General features: G+C 37.3%; 3 protein-coding genes across 3 annotated transcripts in view; 1 reads left to right on the forward strand and 2 right to left on the reverse strand.

Moving 5' to 3' along the window:
- LOC141429691 (semaphorin-2A-like) overlaps window positions 1-24,162 on the reverse strand; it is a 526,100-nt gene that overhangs the window by 213,930 nt on the left and 288,008 nt on the right. The gene's annotated exons all lie outside the window — the stretch shown is intronic.
- On the reverse strand, window positions 5,873-7,470 carry LOC141429856 (RNA pseudouridylate synthase domain-containing protein 1-like). The gene is made up of 3 exons (XM_074090415.1): window positions 7,306-7,470; window positions 6,360-6,597; window positions 5,873-5,883 (listed from the first exon to the last, which is right to left on the reverse strand). Exons 1-3 carry the CDS (start codon window positions 7,396-7,398, stop codon window positions 5,873-5,875), a joined length of 342 nt encoding a protein of 113 aa, XP_073946516.1. The 5' UTR covers window positions 7,399-7,470.
- LOC141429415 (uncharacterized) lies at window positions 8,107-14,278 on the forward strand. Its single transcript, XM_074089719.1, is given in 6 exon segments — window positions 8,107-8,277; window positions 8,279-8,428; window positions 9,200-9,364; window positions 9,477-9,654; window positions 9,722-9,856; window positions 12,383-14,278. Coding segments are annotated over 6 exon segments (2,484 nt in total). The 5' UTR covers window positions 8,107-8,202; the 3' UTR covers window positions 14,164-14,278.

Consider the following 24,162-nt stretch of genomic DNA (forward strand, 5'->3'; position numbering starts at 1 on the left):
TTAGAATTCACAACATTTCAATTTTAAATAATTACTAAAGTACCGACAACCATTTAGAGCTTTATGTTTAAGTATTCCATTCCATATTTTTTATTTTTTTTTATTACTTATTTAACGAAATATTCACAAAAATCTTCAAAAAATCCAAAGTGAGGCATTGTCATAGTATTTACCTTGCCCATCTAATTATTATGAATAAAAATGCCAAATGTCAAAAAGGTGTCAATGTCAAAAATATCGGTGTCATTCAAATATCAGTAGGGCTACTACGAAACTCGGACCTCGAAGTTCGTGTCGTGCGGTCCCTCTCGCTCTCGTATTAAATAGTGTAAGTGTTAGAGGACGACCACACGACACGAACTTCGAGTTTCGTAGTAGCCCTGCAGTGTTGTGTTGTTAGCCGAGGTGTGGCCGAGGTTGTTCGTTTTGTATTGAAAAAGCATTGTTATATTTAATAAATTGATTTGCCATGAAAGTTTCGGACGGTTATGCCATGGCAGACAGCCGCAACCTTCCCAAGGTGGACTATATGATGTTGTTGCAATACATGCGTGAAAACGACTCCTTTAACGTTGCCGAGATCCGGGGAGCTAAGGTTTTATTGTCATCAAGGGATGCTTACGTCGAAACTTCTGTAGGCTATGTGGAAGTGAAACGAGAGAATGCTGTGTGCTTTATCAAGGGCAGAGTAACTCCTGAGCACCGAGTTCGTACTAAAATGTACTCAGTTGTCGCAAGCATTAACGAGGCAGAAGAAACAATATTGGATGTGAAATGTGAAGATTGTGCTGCAAGTCAGGGTGGATGCAAACATTCAATTTGTTTTATCATGTGGCTTATTAAGCGGACTGAAGAGCCTTCAGTCACATCTGTGCGCTGCTATTGGATCCAGCCAAAACTCTCGGCGGCAGTGACTCAAGATAAATGTATTTTAGCCAAAGAAATGGGAAAACGTTTGCCAGCAACAACCAATCTTCCTAATTCTCTTAAAAAAGCTGCATTTTTACAAGAATGTCGGAAAAGAAATATGCAAGATTCTTTGGATAGTTATATAGTATATTGGATAGTTTCAGAGTTTTCAAGCTTTTACTGGATTACTATACAACTAGTTCATCCCAAGATGAGTTAACAGATTACACAAAATTGAAAATCTTTGTCGAAAATAAATTAACTAAAGAGGTAATTGATGAAATTGAAAACCAAACACGCAGCCAAGCTCACAGTCAGCTGTGGCATATTTTAAGGCAGGGGCGAGTTACTGCATCAAAGATTTATGAATGCACAAAGTGCAGCACTGATGGAGCATTAGTTAAATCCATTCTTGGAGGTTATAAGATTCCTGAAACAAAGGCTATCAAAAGAGGAAAACGTTTGGAAAAAGAAGTGGTGAATGAAATAATGAAAAAAATGAATATTGAAATAATTCAATGTGGATTTAAATTAATCACACCTTTTGTAGGGGCATCACCAGATGGATTATGTGTAGAACATGGCTTCACCGTAGAAATCAAATGCCCTAGTAGTAATAAAACTATGGAAAGCTATGTTAAAGATAGTGTGATATCGGCTAAATGTAATGCCCAAATACAGCTGCAAATGTTGGCGATGAACATGAAAAAAGCTTTATTATGTATAGCTGATCCAGACTTCGAAAAGAAATAAATCCTACCATGAACACTGGGTGTACTATGACAGATTGTTTGCAGAAAAGTTAGTGAAAGAAGGTGAAATGTTTTGGGAGAAATTTATTTTTAGGAAAATGTTAGATATTGTACATTATGATAAAAAAAGTCAATGAATCATATTGTGTCTCTTTATTAGTTATACCATTTATAGTAACACACAGTTATCAAAAATTATACAAATATAACATACAGTTTTCTTGAATATAGTACACTTTGATAAATAAAAACCAAAATTAATAATTATTCACTGTGATTTTGGCCTAAATTGGCCTTCCAATGCCTAATACTTCCTTATGACAGGCGACTGTAAATTTATAAGTCCACAAGCAACTACCACTGCATATCATCTAGTATGTTTAATAATTTATTATTTACAACAGCATGTGGCTTCAACATTTTAATAAGTCTTACCCTCCTGATAACCCTTTCTATATGTATGCGTAAACTAGCTAAAATTGTACTATCAATCACCTCTGCTTTTGTCATTTTTGTGCCTTGAGTACACTAGGCGGGCGCAGACTTTTACAGATTTCTTAACTAAATGTGATTCTAAATGCTTGAAACCCCTGTCTGCTAGTATAGTTAGCATTAGCTGGTATTATCTCTAAATATCCCACTTTGTTCACTAAATACATGTCACTAATACGTCCTCCATAACCTTCGGACACAAAATTTATAAAACCATCTGGGGTAGCACTTATCAAATACTTTATGGTATTACAATTCTTGTATTGGGACCATGTAAGGGCCTGGTCTACAGGTTTTTTAGGCTTTTCTATTTCTATCTCGAAGCAATCTATTATTGCCTGAACATTTGCATACTCTTTGCTTGTAGTAAAAGCAGTAGGGAAGGTTCCTCTTAATGTTCAGGGCTGTGGCCAATATATTACTTGTCTAAAAAATAAACTCAGTGCTTTCAAAGATATAATATAATAATTATTTTAAGTTTTTGACCATTGGAGCTTTTTACACCTCTGAAGATTTGTATAATTTGGTTAATTAAATTAGTTTACTTTGACATTCAGAGACTATATACATCTCTGAATTTATTTAGATTAGGAATTTTATTTATTGTTAACTCAGGGACTTTCTACATCCCCTTGCTATATTAGTAATTTTATTATTAACTCAGGGACTTTATACATCCCCTTGCTATATTTAAGGCTGTATATTGTTAAGCTTATGGATTTTAAACGTGTATATTTTAGTTTAATTTCTAGTCACAGGCCCGCGACGTCGAAGCTCCAAGACGATCCCATAGAGCTTATGGGAACGGAAGCCAATACCATGCACTCGGTACCGCTCTGCTTTCAGAGCATGACATGAGTTCGTGTGAGCTAACTTTGGGCGGCAGACGTGAGCTTGCCTTCGGGAATCCAAAGTTTAATGGTTACTTGACCTGAAATGTAAATTTCAGAATTAAATTATTATTATTATAATTATTATTATTTTTAATTTATGACGGTGGAAGCAGTCTACACTTCCACTGAACGTAGATTATAGTTAGAGTTTAGTTTTGTAACTAAGGGACCCCATACATCCCTGTATTATTATTATTATTATTTTGTATTTCCTTTTATTTCATTGTATACTGTAGTTTTTAAGTATTTATTTGTAATTATTTTATGTTGAAAAAATGACTTTCTGCCAAGTTTCTTGCGGCGCATTCTTCTTGGCAATGATGGTCTTTCCGAAAGCGCTGGTAGTTTTAAAAAATGACGTGTAAAAGTGCCCATTGCGGCCTATTTACTGAATAAATGATTTTGATTTTGATTTTGATTTTGATTTGTTAAATATTCTCCACAATGTAGTTAATGAAATTTCAAAAGGTCTTTTATTTTGGCGAATGTTTTCATTATTTTTTAACTTATAAAATGTTATTATAATATGTAAAGAAGGTATCTTTAATTCTTTTGCAATATATTGAATAATCCAATAATATTGTTTAGGAACACCAATATATGAAAATGGTTTTTTTTCTATTAAACTTAACATAAAAGACCTGCCAGCTAAACTTTTTTGTATTGGTAAGTTACTAGAACTTTCATTTCAGAAAATTCTGTTGTACTTCCAACTGTCGATGGATCATGTCCCTCTGATGACTCTTCTTCAAATGAATGTAAAAGTTTCCTTTTTCTGAAAATCCTTGCACCAACCAAGCGATTGACCATAGTGGGTTTTACTTGGATAGATTTATGAGAACAGCCAGGAATGCACAGCACACCTTTTTCTTGCACATTTGGTAACAGGATCTACATTAACTGTTGATGTGGATGTTGATGGCAGAAGACGAGGATCTACATTAACTGTCGATGTGGTGTTGATGGCAGAAGACGTGGTCTTTATTTATGTTCATTAATAATTGGGACTTGGGGATTCAGTCGGGGTCTATTGGTTTTTTGGTCCATCCAATCTTGGTAGTTTAGTAATGCTTCTTCCAGCTAGAATAAAATGAGAACAATTCATTAGTAATCGTCAAAAAACAGGCAAATCAAGGAAACAAAGAGATGCACCGGGTACCCGGCTAGGATCGGTACCCGGCAGTTTCGGCACTTTTTCAGGATCTGGCCAGATACCGATAATGATGCCGGATAACATGTAATAATAAAAAAAAGAAACCAACTGTTTTCATAGGAAAATGGTTATTGCGCTTTTATTTAAATCAACTTATAATTTTAACAGATTTTAGTATTAGATCAAGTTGTTTCATCATCCCAGCCTATATACATCCCACTGCAGGGCACAGGCCTCCCCTCAGAATGAGAGGGCTTGGGCCATAGTTCCCACGCGGGCCCAGTGCGGATTGGGAACTTCACACACACCATTGAATTGCTTCGTAGGTTTGTGCAGGTTTCCATACGATGTTTTCCTTCACCGCAAAGCTCATGGTAAATTTCAAATGTAACTCCGCACATGAATTTCGAAAAACTCAGAGGTGCGAGCCGGGGTTTGAACCCACAACCCTCTGCTTGAGAGGCGATGGTCAAACCACTAGGCCACGACTTTCTCATTTATTAATCATTATTATAGTAACTAGTCATTGAGATATTTAAGTACTAATTTTTAAAATTTTTAATGTTGTGAATCAATAATCAAACTTTAAATTCGACAGATTGTGATGTAAAAACAAATCACACTGAGAGTGTCACTCTCTGCCTCACCCCACACAGCTTCGCCCTTCCGAGCGGTGGATATGGAAGGTATTTTAATGCCGGGTAATTTTGCCAGTTACCGGCAGATTCGGCAAAAAATATGCCGGGTACTCGTTACCCATTACCCAGCCAGGATCCGGCCCATCTCTAGAAACAATCTTGTTCTACGATTAAAATACATAGGTTATATTGTAGATAAGTAGATACTTACTTACATTCAAATGATCTTCGCAAATGTAAAGACTACCAGTTTTTGGTACGTTGTTTTATTTACAGCAGCACACCATTGTACTCTCGAAGACCTCGGCACGTGGAAAAAATGTTTTTTACGATTCTTTATAACTGTATTTTTGCAGGTGGAACGAAGCAAGTAACGAGGGGATCTAACTTACGAACTCATTTATTCATTTTTATTGTCAATTATTTCCAATTCAGTCCAGAAAAATGCGAAAAATTAAAATACAATAAAAACCAACAATCAAATCACAGCCACAAACCATTACTCAAACCAACCAAACAAACGTCAATCAAAATTCAAAAACAACGTCAAAATGACAACCCGTAGCTTGTTTTTTTTTCATGGCCCAGGCAATGACAATGTGTAGATTCAGCCTTACAAGCGTTTTTGAATTTTTCGAGATTTCAAAAATTATTTTTGACTAACTTGGAATACGAATTTCACGAAAAGAAAAATATGGGTCTCCTAGTTTTCAAACTACTATTTATTGAGCATAAAAAAAACCAGGCAAAAAAATTGAAATGTTGTCAATGAACAAAAATGTTTGTAAATAAAATTTTGTTTGCTGGATTTATCCGATAGTCACAATTCTCTACTTTCAGAGACAAGATTGGCGATATAAAGTTTAAAAGAAAAAAAATCTGTTATTTGATAATTTTAAAAATGAAGACGGCAATATATTTGCCACTATCCGTTAAGTGTCTGGTGTTTATTAAAGGAAAGGGTGGGTTAGGCTACAATTGTTATTGATTTATATATGGAGTAATAGCTTAATTCAATACTTCTCAATTTGCCTTTTACTTTATTGCTGAATTAGCCGTGTTAGTTAGAAATGACAACGGAAGTAAAAAACTCGAAAAAAGTGTTGATTGTTCGTGCGTGCAATCTATAATATAATATATTCAGTTTTTAAGTTAAATAAAGGTTTTAATTATTTCTTATCATCTATTGGTTTTTAATTTATTTATTTTAGATACGTCGTGCCACCCGTAGTTCCCCCGGCAAACTGACATGACGGTCTCGTCACTTAATGCCCTTGGCTGATAGCGGCAAACATATTGCCGTCTCATAATTCGGAAACCCTGCAATAATATATACATTTCTCTTTCTCAAAAATCATAAAAAAAATCATTCATGCTGTGCGTATCGTTAAAGTTCTCGATTCATTGCTTTAAAAAAATAATGGTCAAAGGGTTAATCAGCAATTTCGACTTTTCAGAATCGGAACCGAACCGAATAAAGTCAATGACCCTGAAATTTTGAATTTCACGACGATGTACTTACCAACCGGAAAGTCGATGTCACATATTTCGTACTGGACGTGTTGTCTCACGACAGCTAGGTAGTACTTTTTGGTATCTCTCTTTTCAAACAGCTTTCCCGCGGCAGCAGAAGAAGACTTATTCTTCGCTATACAGAGCACACCGCTGGTGGCGTAATCGAGACGATGGACGAAATGCAAAGGGTGCGTCGATGAGGAATGGTGAGAGTCGTGCTTTGCTATATTGTACGTGACTGAATTCTGTATAAAATAGTTAAATACATATTAGGTATACAATACAACATGATTAATATTGGGTAACTTTATTATAATTTGGTAATGCTATGCGCTACAGGCTGCAGGTCATATTTCGACTGCTTACTTTCTCAACATTGTATCTGGCCACGTTAAATATCTTAAGAATCATCTTTATATTAAGGAGCTGTTTCACTATCCATTGATTAGTGTTAACTGATGGTTAAAGGTGACGCCGTCACCGCCGTCTATTCGAACAAAACAACAAATAGAGACGGCATCACATTTAACCGTCGGTTAACGCTAATCAATGGATGGTAAAACAGCCCCTTAGTATAATAATAATAAACATCTTAGTCGCGTGTGGCGCCATCTATCGCAACCATTTTAGTAATCTCGTCAGCGTTCCAAATTTAAGGGTTGATTGATTGATTGGTTAGTTGTACTGCAGGGCTACTACGAAACTCGAAGTTCGTGTGGTGCGGTCCCTCTGACACTTATACTATTTAATACGAGAGGGAGAGGGACGGTACGATACGAACTTCGAGCTTCGGGTTTCGTAGTAGCCCTCTGATTATCGACCAGGAAGCCAAACCCGATATCGATACTTTTGTTTCATTGTTATTTCACAACACTACGTGTCACAACATAACCTTAAACATTCGGTTTTAGTAGCTTTAATTAATATTATCAAAGCATAATTACAACACATACCTTCTCATTTTCGTCCTCAGAGTTGATGTACATATCAAAGGGCTTGTTTACAATTAAATAATCTTCATTTTCAAAGAGCGTAGAAACACCCATTCTCAATAGAGTACCTATTTATTTTTTGCTAAATCCTAATTTAGGATGCGTTCACTTGTTTGTATTGGTAATAAATCCAGGCTACAACATTATATTATTATAAATGTAACATGTAGTTATGTAGTTTTTATTAATTTTGTTTCCTATCGTGTTATTGTATCATGTTGTGAATAAATAAACTTACGTATGAGTTGCTAAAAAACAAAAAAATAAATAAGTATACGACTGAAGTTAAATAAAGGATTGTAACAAGTAAATTCCGGAGATTTTAAAACATATCTAAGAGAACAGTTTTTTTTTGATCAGCTAGCTATAGCATTGGCACGGCACATTCTCAAATTATTATTGAAGTGAAGATGCAACCAGGGTGCTCTTTAACTAGAAAATTCACATCATTATTTTTAAAATCATGAGACACAAACAATTTTCAAATCCTGTTGTGACTTTGACGCAATAATTTTATTTAAAGTCAAAATGTCTTGGTGTCGTGTCTGCTAAACCAGCAAGAGTGAAACTCATAAAAAAAAAAATAAGCTGTACATCATTATTTTTTACATAACCACACTACGCCTTTAACTCTGAACGCATCATCAATCAATAGCAGTCAAGCTGACGTTAGCTAGCATGCCCATTAAGTCGGCAAAATGAAAAAGCCGTAAAATCCTAGACCGCACCGTAACAAACAACTCGCTCAGCTGTCATCCGTCATTACTTTTTAATTTATTCGAATAACAAACTTATCTCGAAAGACTATTTAGGATATTGTAATTTGTATGAGAATATTTTTTTCTAAATTATTAAAAAATGAGGCGAATAAAAAAGCATAAGATAAAAGAGGAGAATTTAGCGAGTTCATCGTCGAAGAACAGAGTGTCAGAGGGAACATGATTTGGGCGTTTTTATTCACGACAGAGTCGAACTGATGCACCAAGTTTTTTCAGTTTTAAAGTCTAAAGAAATAAAATCCTTCGCTCCTGAGTGTGTAAGACGGTTGCCCACTGATGATTTACAGGAACTATGCTTGGAAGAAGTACGTTTTGGTTTGAGTATAGTAATATCATTTTTGTCGTAACAAAGTTGACAACGCCGCATTTGCTTTTACGGCAGCAGCGCAAAAATCAAGTTATACCTAGTGCCATCCAGAAGACGTGTGGTTTTGCCAAACTTAGCCATTAATGACATTGTAATAAGAGCCACGGCACGCGTCATCGTGAATGACTACCTATACAAGCCTTATTTCCTAACTAAAAATACTTAACACCTCCGGAATAACTATTGTGTGTTGTCTTTTTTCTGACTACTATAAACACCTAGAAGCCACAGCACAGGACCGCGACGCATGGAAGTCCCTACTGCGAGCCCTATGTCCCTGCTGAGGGACTACAGGAATTCATCATCATCATCATAAACAACAGGGCTATTACGAAATTTGAAAATCGAAGTTCGTATCATACCGTCCGTCTCACTCTCGGATTAAATAATATTAGTGTCGGCGGGACGGTATTATACAAACTTCGATTTTCGAATTTCGTAGTAACCCAGCTGGGCCGGTCTTTGAGTCATGCCTTGAGCGCCCTTTTAGATACGACAAGCGACAAAATGACAGCTCGTGTTTGGTACACATAGAAAACTCATACTCCTACAAAGAAGTCTATAAAAGATAACAAACCGAGTCTAGTTTTCCTTTAGATCAAATGGTTAGTACCTGGCGCCTCAGGCAGTCGCCCCGGTCACCAATAAAGCCCGTACTGCTTACAAACCACTGATAATGAATCAATTGTAAATTTTATACAAATTTTAGTTGCTAGGCATAAGTTCAAAGCGTCTCTGTGCTATATTGGATGGTGCGGAGCCACCGTCCGACACAGAGTCCTCCAGCCAGTCTCTGGAGCACCTCGAGACAATCTCCCTGGACAGCATATCATCTGACGAGGAAATCCTGAGCCAGGGCAGTAAAAAGAAAAAGGTTAGTTAATAAATCTTTGTAATGACGATACAACGCTCCAGGGCGTGGCAACGCACAGTGCAAAGGATAGCCCTGCACTATACACTATATCTGAATGTATTTTTCACATCAGAAACACCGGCACGCTAAGAAGAAGCGCCGCAGGAAGTCCAAGGGCTCGGAGTCTGAAGACAAACAGAAGGACGCCGGAGACTCACGGGCGGCCCGCGCGGGGCTCACTGTGTTGGAGCTGTTGGAGCTGCAGGCCCGCGCTCGCGCCATCCGGGCGCAGCTGCACCAGGAACCTGCTAGTAAGCATTAACCCTTTATAGTGTAGAGACCTTGAGATAGAAACAAAAAAAAAACCTTTTTTTACAGGGGTGCAGGCGGAGCCGGCTGTGGAGGCACCTTCATCTGACAACGAGGTGGAGATTAAAGAGGAGCCGGCGGAAGTGGTAGAGATCAGCAGCGACGAGGAGAAGCCGGACCGTGCTAAACTTGACCAGCAGATAGGTAAATGAGGATGTTTTTACTAAGCCACAGTACTGAAAAAGGAACAGTATAATGTCTCGGCAGCATCCTTGATCTAACATTTGTTAGTTCTTTATCTCAAAAGCAATAATTCCTTGTAGTAATTCAGCAAATCGCATTTTTATTTTTTTATTATTAATATTCGACTGGATGGCAAACGAGCAAGTGGGTCTCCGGATGGTAAGAGATCACCACCACCCGTAAACATCTGCAACAATGGTTGTATTGCAGATGCCTTGCCAACCTAGAGGCCTAAGATGGGATACCTCACGTGCCAGTAATTTCACCGGCTGTCCTACTCTCCACGCCGAAACACAACAGTGCAAGCACTTCACCTCTAACAAAATTTCAATAGAATCTTGTACTTGATGCAATTTGTCGCGTAGATTTTTACTCGACTAACGTGCGTGCGTGTGAGCTAACTTTGGGGGCGGCAGACGTGAACTTGCCTTCGAAATCAGAATCAGAATCAGAATCGTTTATTGCAAGTCACATTACAATTTAAAGGTGGAAATATAATATAATTAAGTAGTACACATGTGACACCCTGCAAGGGCATAGCAACATAACCTAACATAACATAAATTTATATTCTAGGACTAGGGCTTCATATTATTATTATACAAATCCAAAAGCTTAATGGTTAATTGACCTGAAATGTATACTTCAGAACTAAATTATTGTTATTATTATTTTAAAATTTATGACGATGGAAGCATTCTACACTTCCACTGAACGTAGATAAAGTTTTAGATATAGTTAGTGTTTAGTATTGTAACTAAGGGACCCCATACATCCCTGTATTTCTTTTATTATTATTTTTTGTATTTTTTTTCCCTTAATTGTATTATATTTATATTTGTAATTATATTTTTATGAAAAAATGACTTTCTGCCAATTCTTGCGGCGCATTCTTCTTGGCAATGATGGTCTTTCCGAAAGCGCTGGTAGTTTAAAAAAATGACGTGTAAAAGTGCTCATTGCGGCCTATTTACTGAATAAATCATTTGAATTTGAATTTGAATTTGACTACGGCAAGGCCAAAGGAAGAGTAATGATTTTAGCAGTCTATGTATGTTTGTATTTACGTATGTTCCACCGTAGCATCAAAGCTACTCGTCCGATTTTAATAAATAAGGTGTCATTCATCATCATCATCCCAGCCTATATACGTCCCACTGCTGGGCACAGGCCTCCTCACAGAACAAGAGGGCTTGGGCCATAGTTCCCACGCGGGCCCAGTGCGGATTGGGAACTTCACACGCACCATTGAATTGCTTCGCAGGTTTGTGCAGGTTTCCTCACGATGTTTTCTTTCACCGCAAAGCTCGTGGTAAATTTCAAATGTAATTCCGCACATGTATTTCGAAAAACTCAGAGGTGCGACGCTGTTTGAGAGGCGATAGGTCAAACCACTAGGCCACCATGGCTTCTACTAGGCCACCACGGCTTCTAGGCCACCACGGCTTCTAGGCCACCACGGCTTCTATAGAAGAGAGAGGAAGAGAGAGGTGTCATTACATTAGTATAATTAATTTGTGGCATCTCATTTTTCGTGTAGTGTTTTACCCTAGACGCATTTCGCCGCGATCGATGTTTCAATGAGACTATGGCAAATGGCAAAACAACGTTGGTTGATGGTTTGGTAACGCAATTGGACCCGCTAGATGGCGCTATTGTTTGTACATATGTTATCATAATCATAATTTTAGGGGCTGTTTCACCATCCATTGATTAGTGTTAAGTGACGGTTAAATGTGATGCCGTCTCCGTCTATTCGAACAAAACAAATAGAGACGGCATCACATCTAACTGTCACTTAACACTAATCAATGGATGGTGAAACAGCCCCTTAATGTAGTGTTTTTTCGGGTGGGACAACGTCTGCCGGGTCCGCTCGTTGGTATTATATCAAAAAACCGGCCAAGTGCGAGTCGGACTTGCGCATGCGCACCGAGGGTTCCGTACAAATATTTTTATTATGTGATGTAATTAAAAATTTATGCTTTTCGCAACTTTTCCTTTATCTGTGCTATAAGACGTTGCTTTGTACCAAATTTCAAGATTCTGCGTTCACGGGAAGTACACTAGGTTTTGATTCCCTTGCGAGTGACGAAAATTTGCAGCATAAACGGCTGTATCTTTTGCTTTAAAAGTTCGATTTTTTCACAGCTCCAAGGGACAGTAGACCTTAGTATTTGATATAAATTTCAGCTTGATACATCCACCTGAGAAAAAGGGTCTTGACAGACGGACGGACGGACGGACATTAAAGTGATCCTATAAGGGTTCCGTTTTTTCCTTTTGAGGTACGGAACCCTAAAAACTCTCTGACTCAACTGGGATCTGGTTCTATCATGGACAACCAGAACCACCACAGCTAATTTTTGCTCAACAATTTTCAAGTATATGTGAAGGTTCGGGATTAGCTACGTTATACACAGTGTCCCGAAAGAGCAGAGAGAGAAAGAGAGAATCATATCGTCATATATCACATTTTTTTTCCAGGTACATCGACGATGAATTCAAATGAAGTCACGGTGAGCAAGAACACGGACCCACAAACGGTCACTAAAAAAATAAATAATCTTGTCATAACCGTACCTCAGTCGAAACCGACGCGAAAAATAAGACTCAAAAGACAAAAACCACCTGAAAGTGTTGCTAAAGAAAACAATACGACTAATAATGAAGAAGATAAACAAGCAGAAACGGCTGCTGTACCAATTGTATCTAGTAATACTGATAATAGGAGCAAAACTGTTGCTAAAGAAAACAATGATCCAGCTGGTACTGCTGAAGCTAAGACTAAAGTAAAGAAGAGCAAGAAAAAAAAGAAGAAAATAATACATAAAGAAGGCAGCGATCAAGATGAGATCACGCTACAGTTGTCAGATTCAGAAAAGATGGATCTCCTTGAAGATCTAGATGCAAAAAATTTGGACAACGTTACTTCTAGTGATTCTAGTTCTGATGATGATCATCAGGAAAAAGTTAAACAACAGGAAGAAAAAGTCGATGGTGATACGAGTACCAATAAAAATGAAAATACTGAAAGAGCAGACAGTGAATTAGTCTGTGAAAACAAAAAAGGTACGGAAGCAGAAGAAACAAATAAAGATACAGAAATACGAGGTTTTATTTCTAATGATAATAATGACACAGTAGAAATGAATGACTTACCTGTAATAGTTGATGAAGTTAAAGAACCAAGTGAAACTGAGAAAGTAACAAATGAGGAACCCTCGAAAGTTGATGATAAACCAGATATTGTTGATGCGAAATGCGATCAAATAGTGGAATCAAGTAAGGAAAGAAACGAAGAAACTATGGCTGATGAGAAAGTAAAATCAGATGGAGAAATATCGGATAGGGAAAGTTCGGAGGTTGAAGCTTCAGATGTGCAACAAGAAATAGTGTGCATATCTGACGACGAAGGCAAGAAAAAGAAAAAAAATAAGAAAGATAAAAAGTCGAAAAAAGAGAAAAAGAAGTTGGGTTTTCATGAAAGTGATGACGAAAATTTTTATAAAGATAATAAAGTTGATGCAGGTCCGAATATAGTTCAAATGACAATTGATGATGATGATGATGATGTTTACGAAATTCTGGAGATTTCCGATGATTCATCATGTTATGAAGTAGAAGGTGTTTCAGTATTGTCTAAAGAACCAACAGCTGAAGAAATAGAAGCATTCTCAGCCAGAATGGATGAAATTGAAATAGACAGAGAGCAAGCAGTTATAACTAATGAAACAATATCAACAAACTTGAACGAAACTTGCGATGTAGAAAACGTGTCGTGGAAAGACAGGTATTTAGGCAGCACAAAAGTAAGAAGAGTTCTAACGACGTCAAACATTTTGAACGCTATAAGAAAGAAAAATATAGAACTAAAGAAGAAATTAGAAGAAGCTAAAAACGCAGAAAGGATTGAGAAAGAGAAACAAAATGAAAAAGAAAGAAAACCTGAAGAACAAGTTGCTAGCGTTGAAGATGGTTCTATAGAGCAATACGAAACTCTACAAGGTTCTACTAGGTATGTGGATCCAGTGAAAGAAGTAGAAAATGACAATGAAAAAGGAGACGCCACAGAAAAAGAAGGAGATGCAGAATGTGCTGAGAATTTAGTTACAAGGGAGATGAAAAAAGATGCTAAAATGCTACTTAAAATGTATAAGAGACTATTGAAATACAACGATGTTAATAAACAGAGAGATCCTAATAAGAAAAAGAAGAAGAAACAAAAGAAGAGCAAAGAGAAAGAGAAAGTTAAGGATTCTATTTAAGTTATAAGTTTGATTCGAAATACTTTTCCTATTTAACCTAACTAAGTTTATAAATAACTAAATATTGATAGCCGGAGTAAACAGAATAAGAAAGAAAAAAATATTTTTATTCTATTTTCCCTTAGGACTAATTAAGGCAATTTACTGTCATTTGGTGCAAATGCAAAATGGACAACTCGAAATTATACGTCAAAGCAGAATAATTACAATTTGAAATACATCAACAAGGAAAATTGACCATCCTGAATATCGTCGAAAGTGGAACCTGTCCTATGGTAAAATTGTCAAATTTTGATGTATGCCAAAAAAAAACGACCCCCTTGTATTTACGTACACTCAAAAATATGACGAATTGTAAATATGTTCTACCCGAAACCATTTGTTTTGGGCCTACATATTAAGTTAAAACTTGATTTAGACAACATTCACTTATTGCTTTTGCTCCTAATTTATAATGGACAATATTCCATTTGGGTTTAATTAGTTAACAACAAAAATAAATTTGGTTGCAAATATTTTTCAGCACAATTACATCTTGAAAAAAATCCCGTTGGTTGATATTCATTTTGGTCCAAATTCAAAATGGTCAATTCGAGTGGACGGTTTTCCATTGCACCGACCGAATGACAGTCAATCATTATGCCTGCTGTCCACTGCAGCGTAACGGTGAGGGAGATAAAAATCCACCAATAGAATTGCATAAAATCTCCACATCTCTCCAGTGGACAGGGAGTTGTATTATAATATGGCTCAGTTACATTGGTCGATGGGGCCCACATATGTACCATAGGGCCCGCATTCGGGGGACTACTTACCTATACAAAATATCAGTGAAAATGCCATATGAAACGCCATATGTGAAGAAGGACAACTTAAAGCCGCATTTACATTGTATATGATGTATCTGTGGTCTCGTGGTGGTAATCTGTGGGCGTGACGCATCAGTGAAGTTCGTATCGTGTGGTCCCTCTGACACTAAAACATTTAATACGAGAGCGTGAGGTACCGCACGACACGAACTTCAAGTTTCGAGTTTCGTAGTAGCCCTGCAGAACGGTATTGATTTCATACATTTTATATGGTTCCGTTCGCATTTATTTGATGCAGTGTGTTGCGACGGCTTGTTTTGTGTCTCGTCACAAGCTATAGAGAGACAGAGAGCATCACAACACAACAGGACATAAATTTGAATGCGAGTTTATTTTCGGGTTGGGTAATTATTTTCGAAGCTGGCAACTCCGGATCGCCATAGGCCTAATATGCCCGGCGCAGCAGGGCTACTACGAAACTAGAAACTCGAAGTTTGTGTCGTGCGGTCCCTCTGACACTTATACTATTTAATACGAGAGCGAGAGGGACCGCACGACACGAACTTCGAGTTTCGTAGTAGCCCTGCTGAGCCGAATTAGTTTTCGATAAGAATTTAGTTATTTAAAAGTTCAAATCGGGTCGAGCGAGGTTGAAGTTTAAAAGTTTATTACGCATATAGAAGTGGGAAAGCGCGGGTGTCAGTAAAGACTCTATAAGTCATCTACGAGTATTGTACAAATAAGTTCCAACAAAAACAATTTGCAGATAAACCAGACAGCATCCAACTGTAAGTACAAAATAACCAGTCTTTATTATTGTCGTTTGGCACGAGTTTTTAATAAAGATGAAACGGATAGTGGTTTGGCCAGATACCGGATACCGGTATTCGGCGGGACCGTTGGCCGGATAGCCGGATATCCGGCGGCCGGATGTTCGGCCTAGTTTTACGTACAATTAAATTCAGCTAATTCGAACATACGCATGACACCGTATAGGTTGCACAACTTGTAAAGTATAATTAATTAACTTAGGGGCTGTTTCACGGATGAATATGATGTCGTTTCTGTTTGTTTTGTTTGAATAGACGCGAGACGGTATCACATTATCCGTCAGTTAAAATTAATCAATGGGTGCTCAAACAGCCCCTTAGAATAATAAACTGATGTCAACAATGATAAATTCATAAAACGATACCAGTTTTTTAATTTATAACTTTAAGTTTTTTACCATCCGGTATCCTCGAACCCCGGTACCGGATACTGGCCGGATATCCGTTTCATCTCTAGTTGTTAACCCCCGACGCAAAAGAGGGGTGTTATAAGTTTGACCGCTATGTGTGTCTCTGTGTCTGTCTGTGGCACCGTAGCTTTTAAACTGGTGAACCGATTTGAATGCGGTATTTTTTATTTGAAAGCAGGTTTTCTAGCGATGGTTCTTGAACATGTTTAATTTTGAACTCCTGACTTTGAAGTGACAGAGTCGGGAGTTCTCCAACTACATATGTACATGTATATGTATGTATGTATGCGCGTGTTGCAGCAGCCGCTGAGTCGCGTTGCTCCGAAGACCAGATTAGCCCGAAACATGACGAGCTAAACTCGATTTAAGACGTGAGTTATCCGGGTCAATATGAATGAATGAATGAATGAATATTTATTCACAGAACATATTATGGTACATATACATAAGGTAGGTACAGTATTATTAGCGATCTGTAATATGTTCGGCCATCAGGCATGTGAAAATTAGTCTAGAAAGGAATTAACCCTTGAATTTACAAGATATGTTTTTTTTTTAGCATAGATTGCCGTCATCACTTAAATTTAACAACAACCATACATGTCATGTATATTTGAATACAATTGGTAGAACTTAATTTTAACTGTCATATTATTATATTTTTATCATTATTATATTTAATATGAGTGAGTCTCACGGTAATCATGTTCAAAATATGTACACCCTTTTGGAAAGCTTCCTTTGGCTCGAGCTTTGGCCCCGAGAGTGAGAGGTATGCGATACGAACTTCAATTTTGAATTCGTAGTAGCCCCCCCCCCGTTGTTGTTTTATTACCTACTAGCTTTTGCCGCGACTTCGTCCGCGTGGAATAGTAACTTTGGGAAGTATTTAATTTATTTAGGATACATTCTGCCAATAATAGCACATAAAAAACTTCTACGGTTTACTGAAAATAACCATTTTTGTTCTTCCATCCATCCATGTTCTTTAGTAAAACATAAATATTTTGCGGGTAGCCACATTTTAGCAAAACGACGTGTATTCTACCCTGCCAGCACAAAAGGACTAATTCTTCATAGTGAACTCTTGACACCTTAGGTACGTCCTTTATTGTAAGTTAGGAGGATATGATTATAATTAAGACGGCATTTTAGCTACACATAGTTCCGTTCCGTTAAATATACTTATTAGTAAATTGTTTGGAATTCCGTAAGAATTTTCATCCCCATATTTTCAAGTAATAGGTCGTATTTGAAAAGCGCCGGAACAAATGTTTTTAGGGTTCCGTTCTTCAAGAGGAAACATTGAACTCTTATAGGATCACTTTGCTGTCCTCCGTCCGTCTGTCTGTCAAGACCCTTTATGCGGACCCTTTAGCGGAGTATCGGTATCAAGTTGAAATGAAAACCCTAAACTCAGGTCAATAGTCCCGAAAGCTGTGAAAAAATCAAACTTCTAAGTCAAGGCAATCAAAAGCTACAGTCATTAAAAAGGTGTTTTCATACAAATCGCCTTAACAGAAAAATATAGCGCACTGCCGGCTGTCCTAGAGACTTGGAATTTTGCATAAAGGTAGCTCTTATAGCACAATAAATAAGAAAAATCGGAAATCATATTTTTTCATGATGATCTCACATTGCGTACATTTTTCTTATGAGCTTAAAAGGCTCTGCTATCACTGCATCATCCCCTCTGCTAACATCCCCTCGCAGTTAATGTTTTCAAATGATGGCATTTTTAAAAAAAAAATTTTTGTTACCTATTCATCATCATCATCAATCATCATCACCACAATCACCATCATCATCACCAATCATCATAATCAGCACCACTCATCACCATCACCATCAATCAGCTCCACAGCCTCCGCTCCGCTAAGCAGCGTCCGCTACGCTCTGCTCCACTGCCTCCGCTCCGCTGCCTCCGCTCCGTTGTCTCCGCTCCGCTCCACTGCCTCCGCTCTGCTCCGCCAGCCTCCGCTCCGCCAGCCTTCGCTCCGCCAGCCTCCGCTCCGCTCAGCAGCGTCAGCTCCACTCCGCTGCCTCCGCTCTACTTCACTGCCTCCGCTGTAGCCTGCATTGTCTCCGCTCCATTCGTTGCCTCCGCTCCACTCCGTTGCCTCCCTGCCTACGCCCCGATCCGGTCCGGTCCGAACAAATATCTATGTACCTATCTCTTATCACGTGCCCAAATGCCAAGTTTCATAAAGAACCATCGATTTATCTTCGACAATGATGATCTTCCATATAAACTTTCATCCCCTATTTCACCCCCTCACAGGATGAATTTAAAAAAACGCGCGAACAAATATCTATTTATCTCTTATCACGTGCCGAAATGGCAAGTTTAATAAAGATTCATAGATTTATCTTCGATAATGACGACCTTCCATATAAACTTTCATCCCCTCACAGGTCGAAATTTCAAAAAAGCTCAACCAAATATCGACATTTCTTATTAACTGCCTAAATGCCAAGTTTCATGGTTTTATCTTCGACAGCGACGAACTTCCACCATATAAACTTTCATCCCCTATTTCAACCCCTTAATGCCTCTTTTTCGCGATAAAAGATAGCCTATGTTCTTTCCCAAGATTCTATCTCTGTACCAAATTCATCAAAATCGGTTCAGCGGTTTAGGCGTGAAAGCGTAACAGACAGTCAGACAGACAGAGTACTTTCGCATTTAAGTATAATATTAGTATGAATTTATTGCCTAAATGCCAAGTTTCATGGTTTTATCTTCGACAGCGACGAACTTCCACCATATAAACTTTCATCCCCTATTTCAACCCCTTAAAGCCTCTTTTTCGCGATAAAAGATAGCCTATGTTCTTTCCCAAGGTCTATTCTATCTCTGTACCAAATTTCATCAAAATCGGTTCAGCGGTTTAGGCGTGAAAGCGTAACAGACAGACAGACAGACAGACAGACAGAGTTACTTTCGCATTTATAATATTATAAAGTATAAAGTATGGATTAGTATGGATTAATTACCTAAACGTATACCGTTGTGTTTTGATACCCTGTTTAGCATACAAATTCCGCAATAAAAATTGACCTTGCTCGTTAATGGGCTTAATATTAATTTAACGAGTTAGATTTATATTATGAGTTTTATTACTCACTAGCTGTTGTCCGCGACTCCGTTTGCGTAGAATTCGCTTATCGCTAACCGCGCGAACAATGTAATTTAAGCAATTTTCCGGGTGTTAAAAATATCCTATGTCCTTTCTCGGGACTCAAACTAAGTGTATGAAATAGTACATTGTGTCTTAAGGCGGTAAATAAGGAATTACGAACGAGAGTCTTATTAGAAGCCCGAAGTCGAAGACTGAGGGCTTTAATGAGTCGATGTTCGTTATTCTAGTACCGCCCGTGCGACATACAATGTTTTTCATCACATTTGCATGTAAAATTTTATATTTGCAAAGAAAAAAATATAATTGTCCCAATATTGGCGATACCTTAGGCTGTGATCTTGGCTACGTCGCCCTCTACCTCCCTCGGCATGCGCCGCAACGTGCGTGTGCATGTGGTGGTCCATGTAGTCCTGCAGCAGCGCGCGCAGCACCATCAGTACGGGCCCTGCCTCATTAACCGACCTTGGGCTTCATGACAAGAAAATGTGTACGCGCAATGACTCATTTACCGACCACGGGCTTCATGACAAGCACATTAAGGTCGAGGTTTTATTTGGGGGTTGCAACCAAGGTAGCCTGCATGTTACGACACTGTTTACGAGCAAGTGTGATGAAAAAGGTATTAAAGGTAACAAAAATAGACTTACAACTTTTCGCATTTATAATTATAATATTAACTAGTGGGATTTTAATATTCATTTAATGCTTATATATCAGAATAGGCAATTTAACACTTTTTATTGTTATTATTTCGAAGGATTGGCTTTTCTCAGCTCTAGGCTGGTATTGTATGTATGTAACTCTTTATTGTACAAAATTTAAAAATTAAAAAACCCCCGACACACGAATAAAACGCCGCGACGAAAATAACAATTAAACGTAAAAAATAATTATGCACTACCTGTTAATTATGCTGTTGCCCGCGACTTCATCTGCGAAGAATTCGTTATCCCTATCCCGCGGGAATATGCTGATTTCCCAAAATTAGCTTAAGTTAATTTAGTACAAGTACCTAGAAATATTATTTTTATCTAAGCGTCGTCGGTGTCGGGGGACCGCTAAGGTTAACAGGAAACTAAAGTACATATTATGTTGTATTTTTTAAAGTAGGATTAACCTTAGCGGTCCCCCGACACCGACGATGCATAGATAAAAAAAATATTACTAGGTAGGTACTTATACTAAATTAACTTAGGCTAATTTTGCGGGAAATCAGCATAGTCCCGCGGGTTATGAATAAACGAATTGTTTTGACAAACAATGAAATATATGTACAAAGGCGAACTTATCCCTTTAAGGATCTCTACCAGTCAACCTTTGAGTCAGGCAGGTTTTTAGTCAGGGACAGACAAAAAGGTATAAAGGTATTTATTATTATTATTATTTATAATGCACAGGCAGCTTATAGCTGATGTGTGCATATCATTGTTCACTTGTCTAATTTGTCTTCAAAGTACTTATATAGTCTGTTTTTTAACCCCGACGTAAAAAGAGGGGTGTTATAAGTTTGACCGCTGTGTGTGTCTGTATGTCTGTGTGTGTGTCTGTCTGTGGCACCCGTAGCTCTTAAACGGTAAGACCGATTTGAATGCGTTTTTTTTTATTTGAAATAAGGTTTCTTAGCGATGGTTCTTAGACATGTTTCATCAAAATCGGTTGAGGCATTTTTGAGTAATGAACTTTAAAGTGACAAAGTCGGGGATTTCCAACTGTTTGTCAGTTAGGTTATTAAAATAATTCACTGAAGGTACACTGATTCTGTCTCGGCAAACTGGTTTTTTTCGTATTCTGTATCTCGTATTTCGTATCTCTGTTGACGTGAAAGATCTAACATATACGAAATCTACATATTTGGTTCGTCTTTGACGTCTCTGAAAACTGGTCGAGGGTTTTCATTTGAAACTAATTAACACAAAAGTAATGGCCAAGTTTTATGGCCTAAAACTGTTCAACTTTGACGCCAAGTATCTCGAAGACAATGGACTTTGAAGTAAATGTAGGATACTATATTGCTTAAAGCCGTTGTTGTTAATATAATAAGCTACAAAAAACATCAGAAAACTTAGGAATTCAGAGCGAAGGTCATTGGGCCATGGGATCCCCTTAATGTTATAGACAACTATTATAGGCTTTTGCCCGTGACTCCCGTCTTGAGAAACTAGTTTATCGGTGTCCCGCGGGAATTATGCAATTTTCCGGCAATTTTAGGGTTCCGTTTTTGCCATTTTGGCATTTTTGCCGTTATACTTCCTGTCGTCTGTCTGTCCGTCCGCGGCTTTGCTCAGGGTCTATCAATGCTAGAAGCTGTATTTTGCACGAATATATTATGTAAACTATGCGACAAAATGTACAATTTTTTTTTTAAGTACCTCCCATAGACGTAGTGGGGGTATTTTTTTTTCTCATCCAACCTTGTAGTGTGGGGTATCGTTGGATAGGCCTTTTGAAACCATTAGGGGGTTGCTAAAACGATTTTTCGATTCAGTGATGTGTTTGCAAAATATTCAACTATAAAGTGCAAATTATCATTAAAATCGAGCGTCCCCCCCTCTAAAATCTAAACTAAACACGCCAACATTCGTCTGAAACAGACGCGTAGGTCTGATGATGATGATTTGAAAAATAAGAATAAATTTATGATGGTAGTAAATAGTTTTAAACAGGAAACTAATAATAAATTATACTATACCTATTTTAAATAATAATTTAATATGTTATAAGTACCTACATATATCAAACTTAGAAGGAAAACTATTATGGGCTAAGTTTTTTTTGATAATCCATACTAATATTATAAATGCAAAAGTATGTGTGTTTGTATGTTAAAAAAAAACATGATTCAAACCTCGTCGGTACCTAATTGTCCAAAAATTCTACATTAAACAAAATACAGTCTTAATTATTTACTTTTTATTCAAATGGATGGCAAACGAGCAAGTGGGTCTCCTGATGGTAAGAGATCACCACCGCACATAGACACGTGCAACACCAGGGGTATTGCAGGTGCGTTGCCAACCTAGAGGCCTAAAAGATGGGATACCTCAAGTGCCAGTATTTTCACCGGCTGTCTTACTCTCCACGCCGAAACACAACAGTGCAAGCGCTGCTGCTTCACGGCAGGATTAGCGAGCAAGATGGTGGTAGCAATCCGGGTGGGCCTTGCACAAAGGTAAATACAGGTGGGTAATTATTTGAGGTGTAAGATAAATGTTACAGAAATATAAACACACATTTTGATGTGGTCTGTTTTATTTTAACATAAGATATGTACCGATAAGATGCTTTATATTATAAGAGATCGATAAAGTTTATTTTGGTTAAAAAAAGCAAAAATCCAATTTTAACGGTAACGAAAATGAGCACCGAGACCACGAAAAAGAACATTTTGTTTATTTTAAAATCTTATAATTGTACTATTTGAATGAAAATCCGATCATAATGAGAAAAAGAATAAGCATTATTTAATTAATCAGGTATCAACAGAAATAGACAATCGATATCTATATAAAAAAAATAATTAAAACTTGACCACGAAAATGACGACTACAAATTGTCATTTTTGTAACCTTTTAAATACTATCTAGAAATTATTTAATTAAAGTAAGATTAATAACTTCAACTCACAAACCAAAACAGCTTTCAATACCTTCCCCCCGTGTAGGTCTACGGTAGACCCGAACGAAATTATGTTACAACGAAACAACACACAAATGCTCCTCTAAATGACGAAGTTTTTTTTTAATATTAGATATATACATTTCACACGTACATTCAGGGCAAAATAATTCTGAACCTCTCGCCAGTTAACAAAATTGGCGTCGCACTGGTCATAATTCCTAACCACACCTGGAGCAAATGTTGTTGACGGTCAACCATTATTCATTTAAATCAATTAAATCATATACGCATAAACGGTTACACTGTAAAAAGCAAAATTCTACAAAAAGTGTTCTGCTATTTTTTTACTGTAGGGAAAATCATCTTTTCGTGGTCTTTAATCAGTTCGTGGCCATAGGACCACGAAAATGATGACCACGAAATTGAAAAGTTCTTACTTTCGCGGCTCTGCAGTAATATCCTATAGGTTGAAGCAAATGAATCAATATTGAATAACTTACTGCAAATGACACGCAGCAGCAGTAAAACATTATATTTATTTACCCAATACTCACCAAGTCGCAACCGTAACGAAAATGACGCTCGATCTTTGACGCAATCTAACTTGAACCTTTATACATTAATATAATAAATTATTATGGCTTGCGATAAACATTATACGTCATATTTACGCAGTCTAATTTTCAAAGTTGCTTATAGTTAAAAAAGGATTTACAGGAGGTTTGACCTCTTTTTGTTTAAAATATTACTTAATAAGTGTGGCTACGAAAATGACGGTGTGTATTTTGGAACAACGGGAATGTAGAAAAAAATAGTCTTATCAATGACCTAATTTTTTATGTTTGGCATGAATGGTATATCATATTATGAACATTCAATCCATGTTTTAAACAGCAAGTTTTTCTATACCTTGTATTTTTTACAATACTACAAAGTAGTCAGGATAATCCGAACCTGACCACGTAACTGACTTTTGTGCAGAAGAAATTTAAGTTATTGTGGAAAAAAAAGATAAAAAGAATAAAATGTATTTACCACAGTTTCAGTGAAATATCTTAAGCAACTTAAAAACAATAAACGATATATTTCTAATTTATAACTGAAAATTTGAGTCTGAACACAATTGAACCTCTCGAAATAATAACCCATGGCGTACCATCAGCCAAATAATGGTCTTATCAATTTTTAA

This window comes from Choristoneura fumiferana, chromosome 7, assembly GCF_025370935.1.
Source record: "Choristoneura fumiferana chromosome 7, NRCan_CFum_1, whole genome shotgun sequence".
In the NCBI taxonomy this organism is placed as follows: Eukaryota; Metazoa; Arthropoda; class Insecta; order Lepidoptera; family Tortricidae; genus Choristoneura; species Choristoneura fumiferana.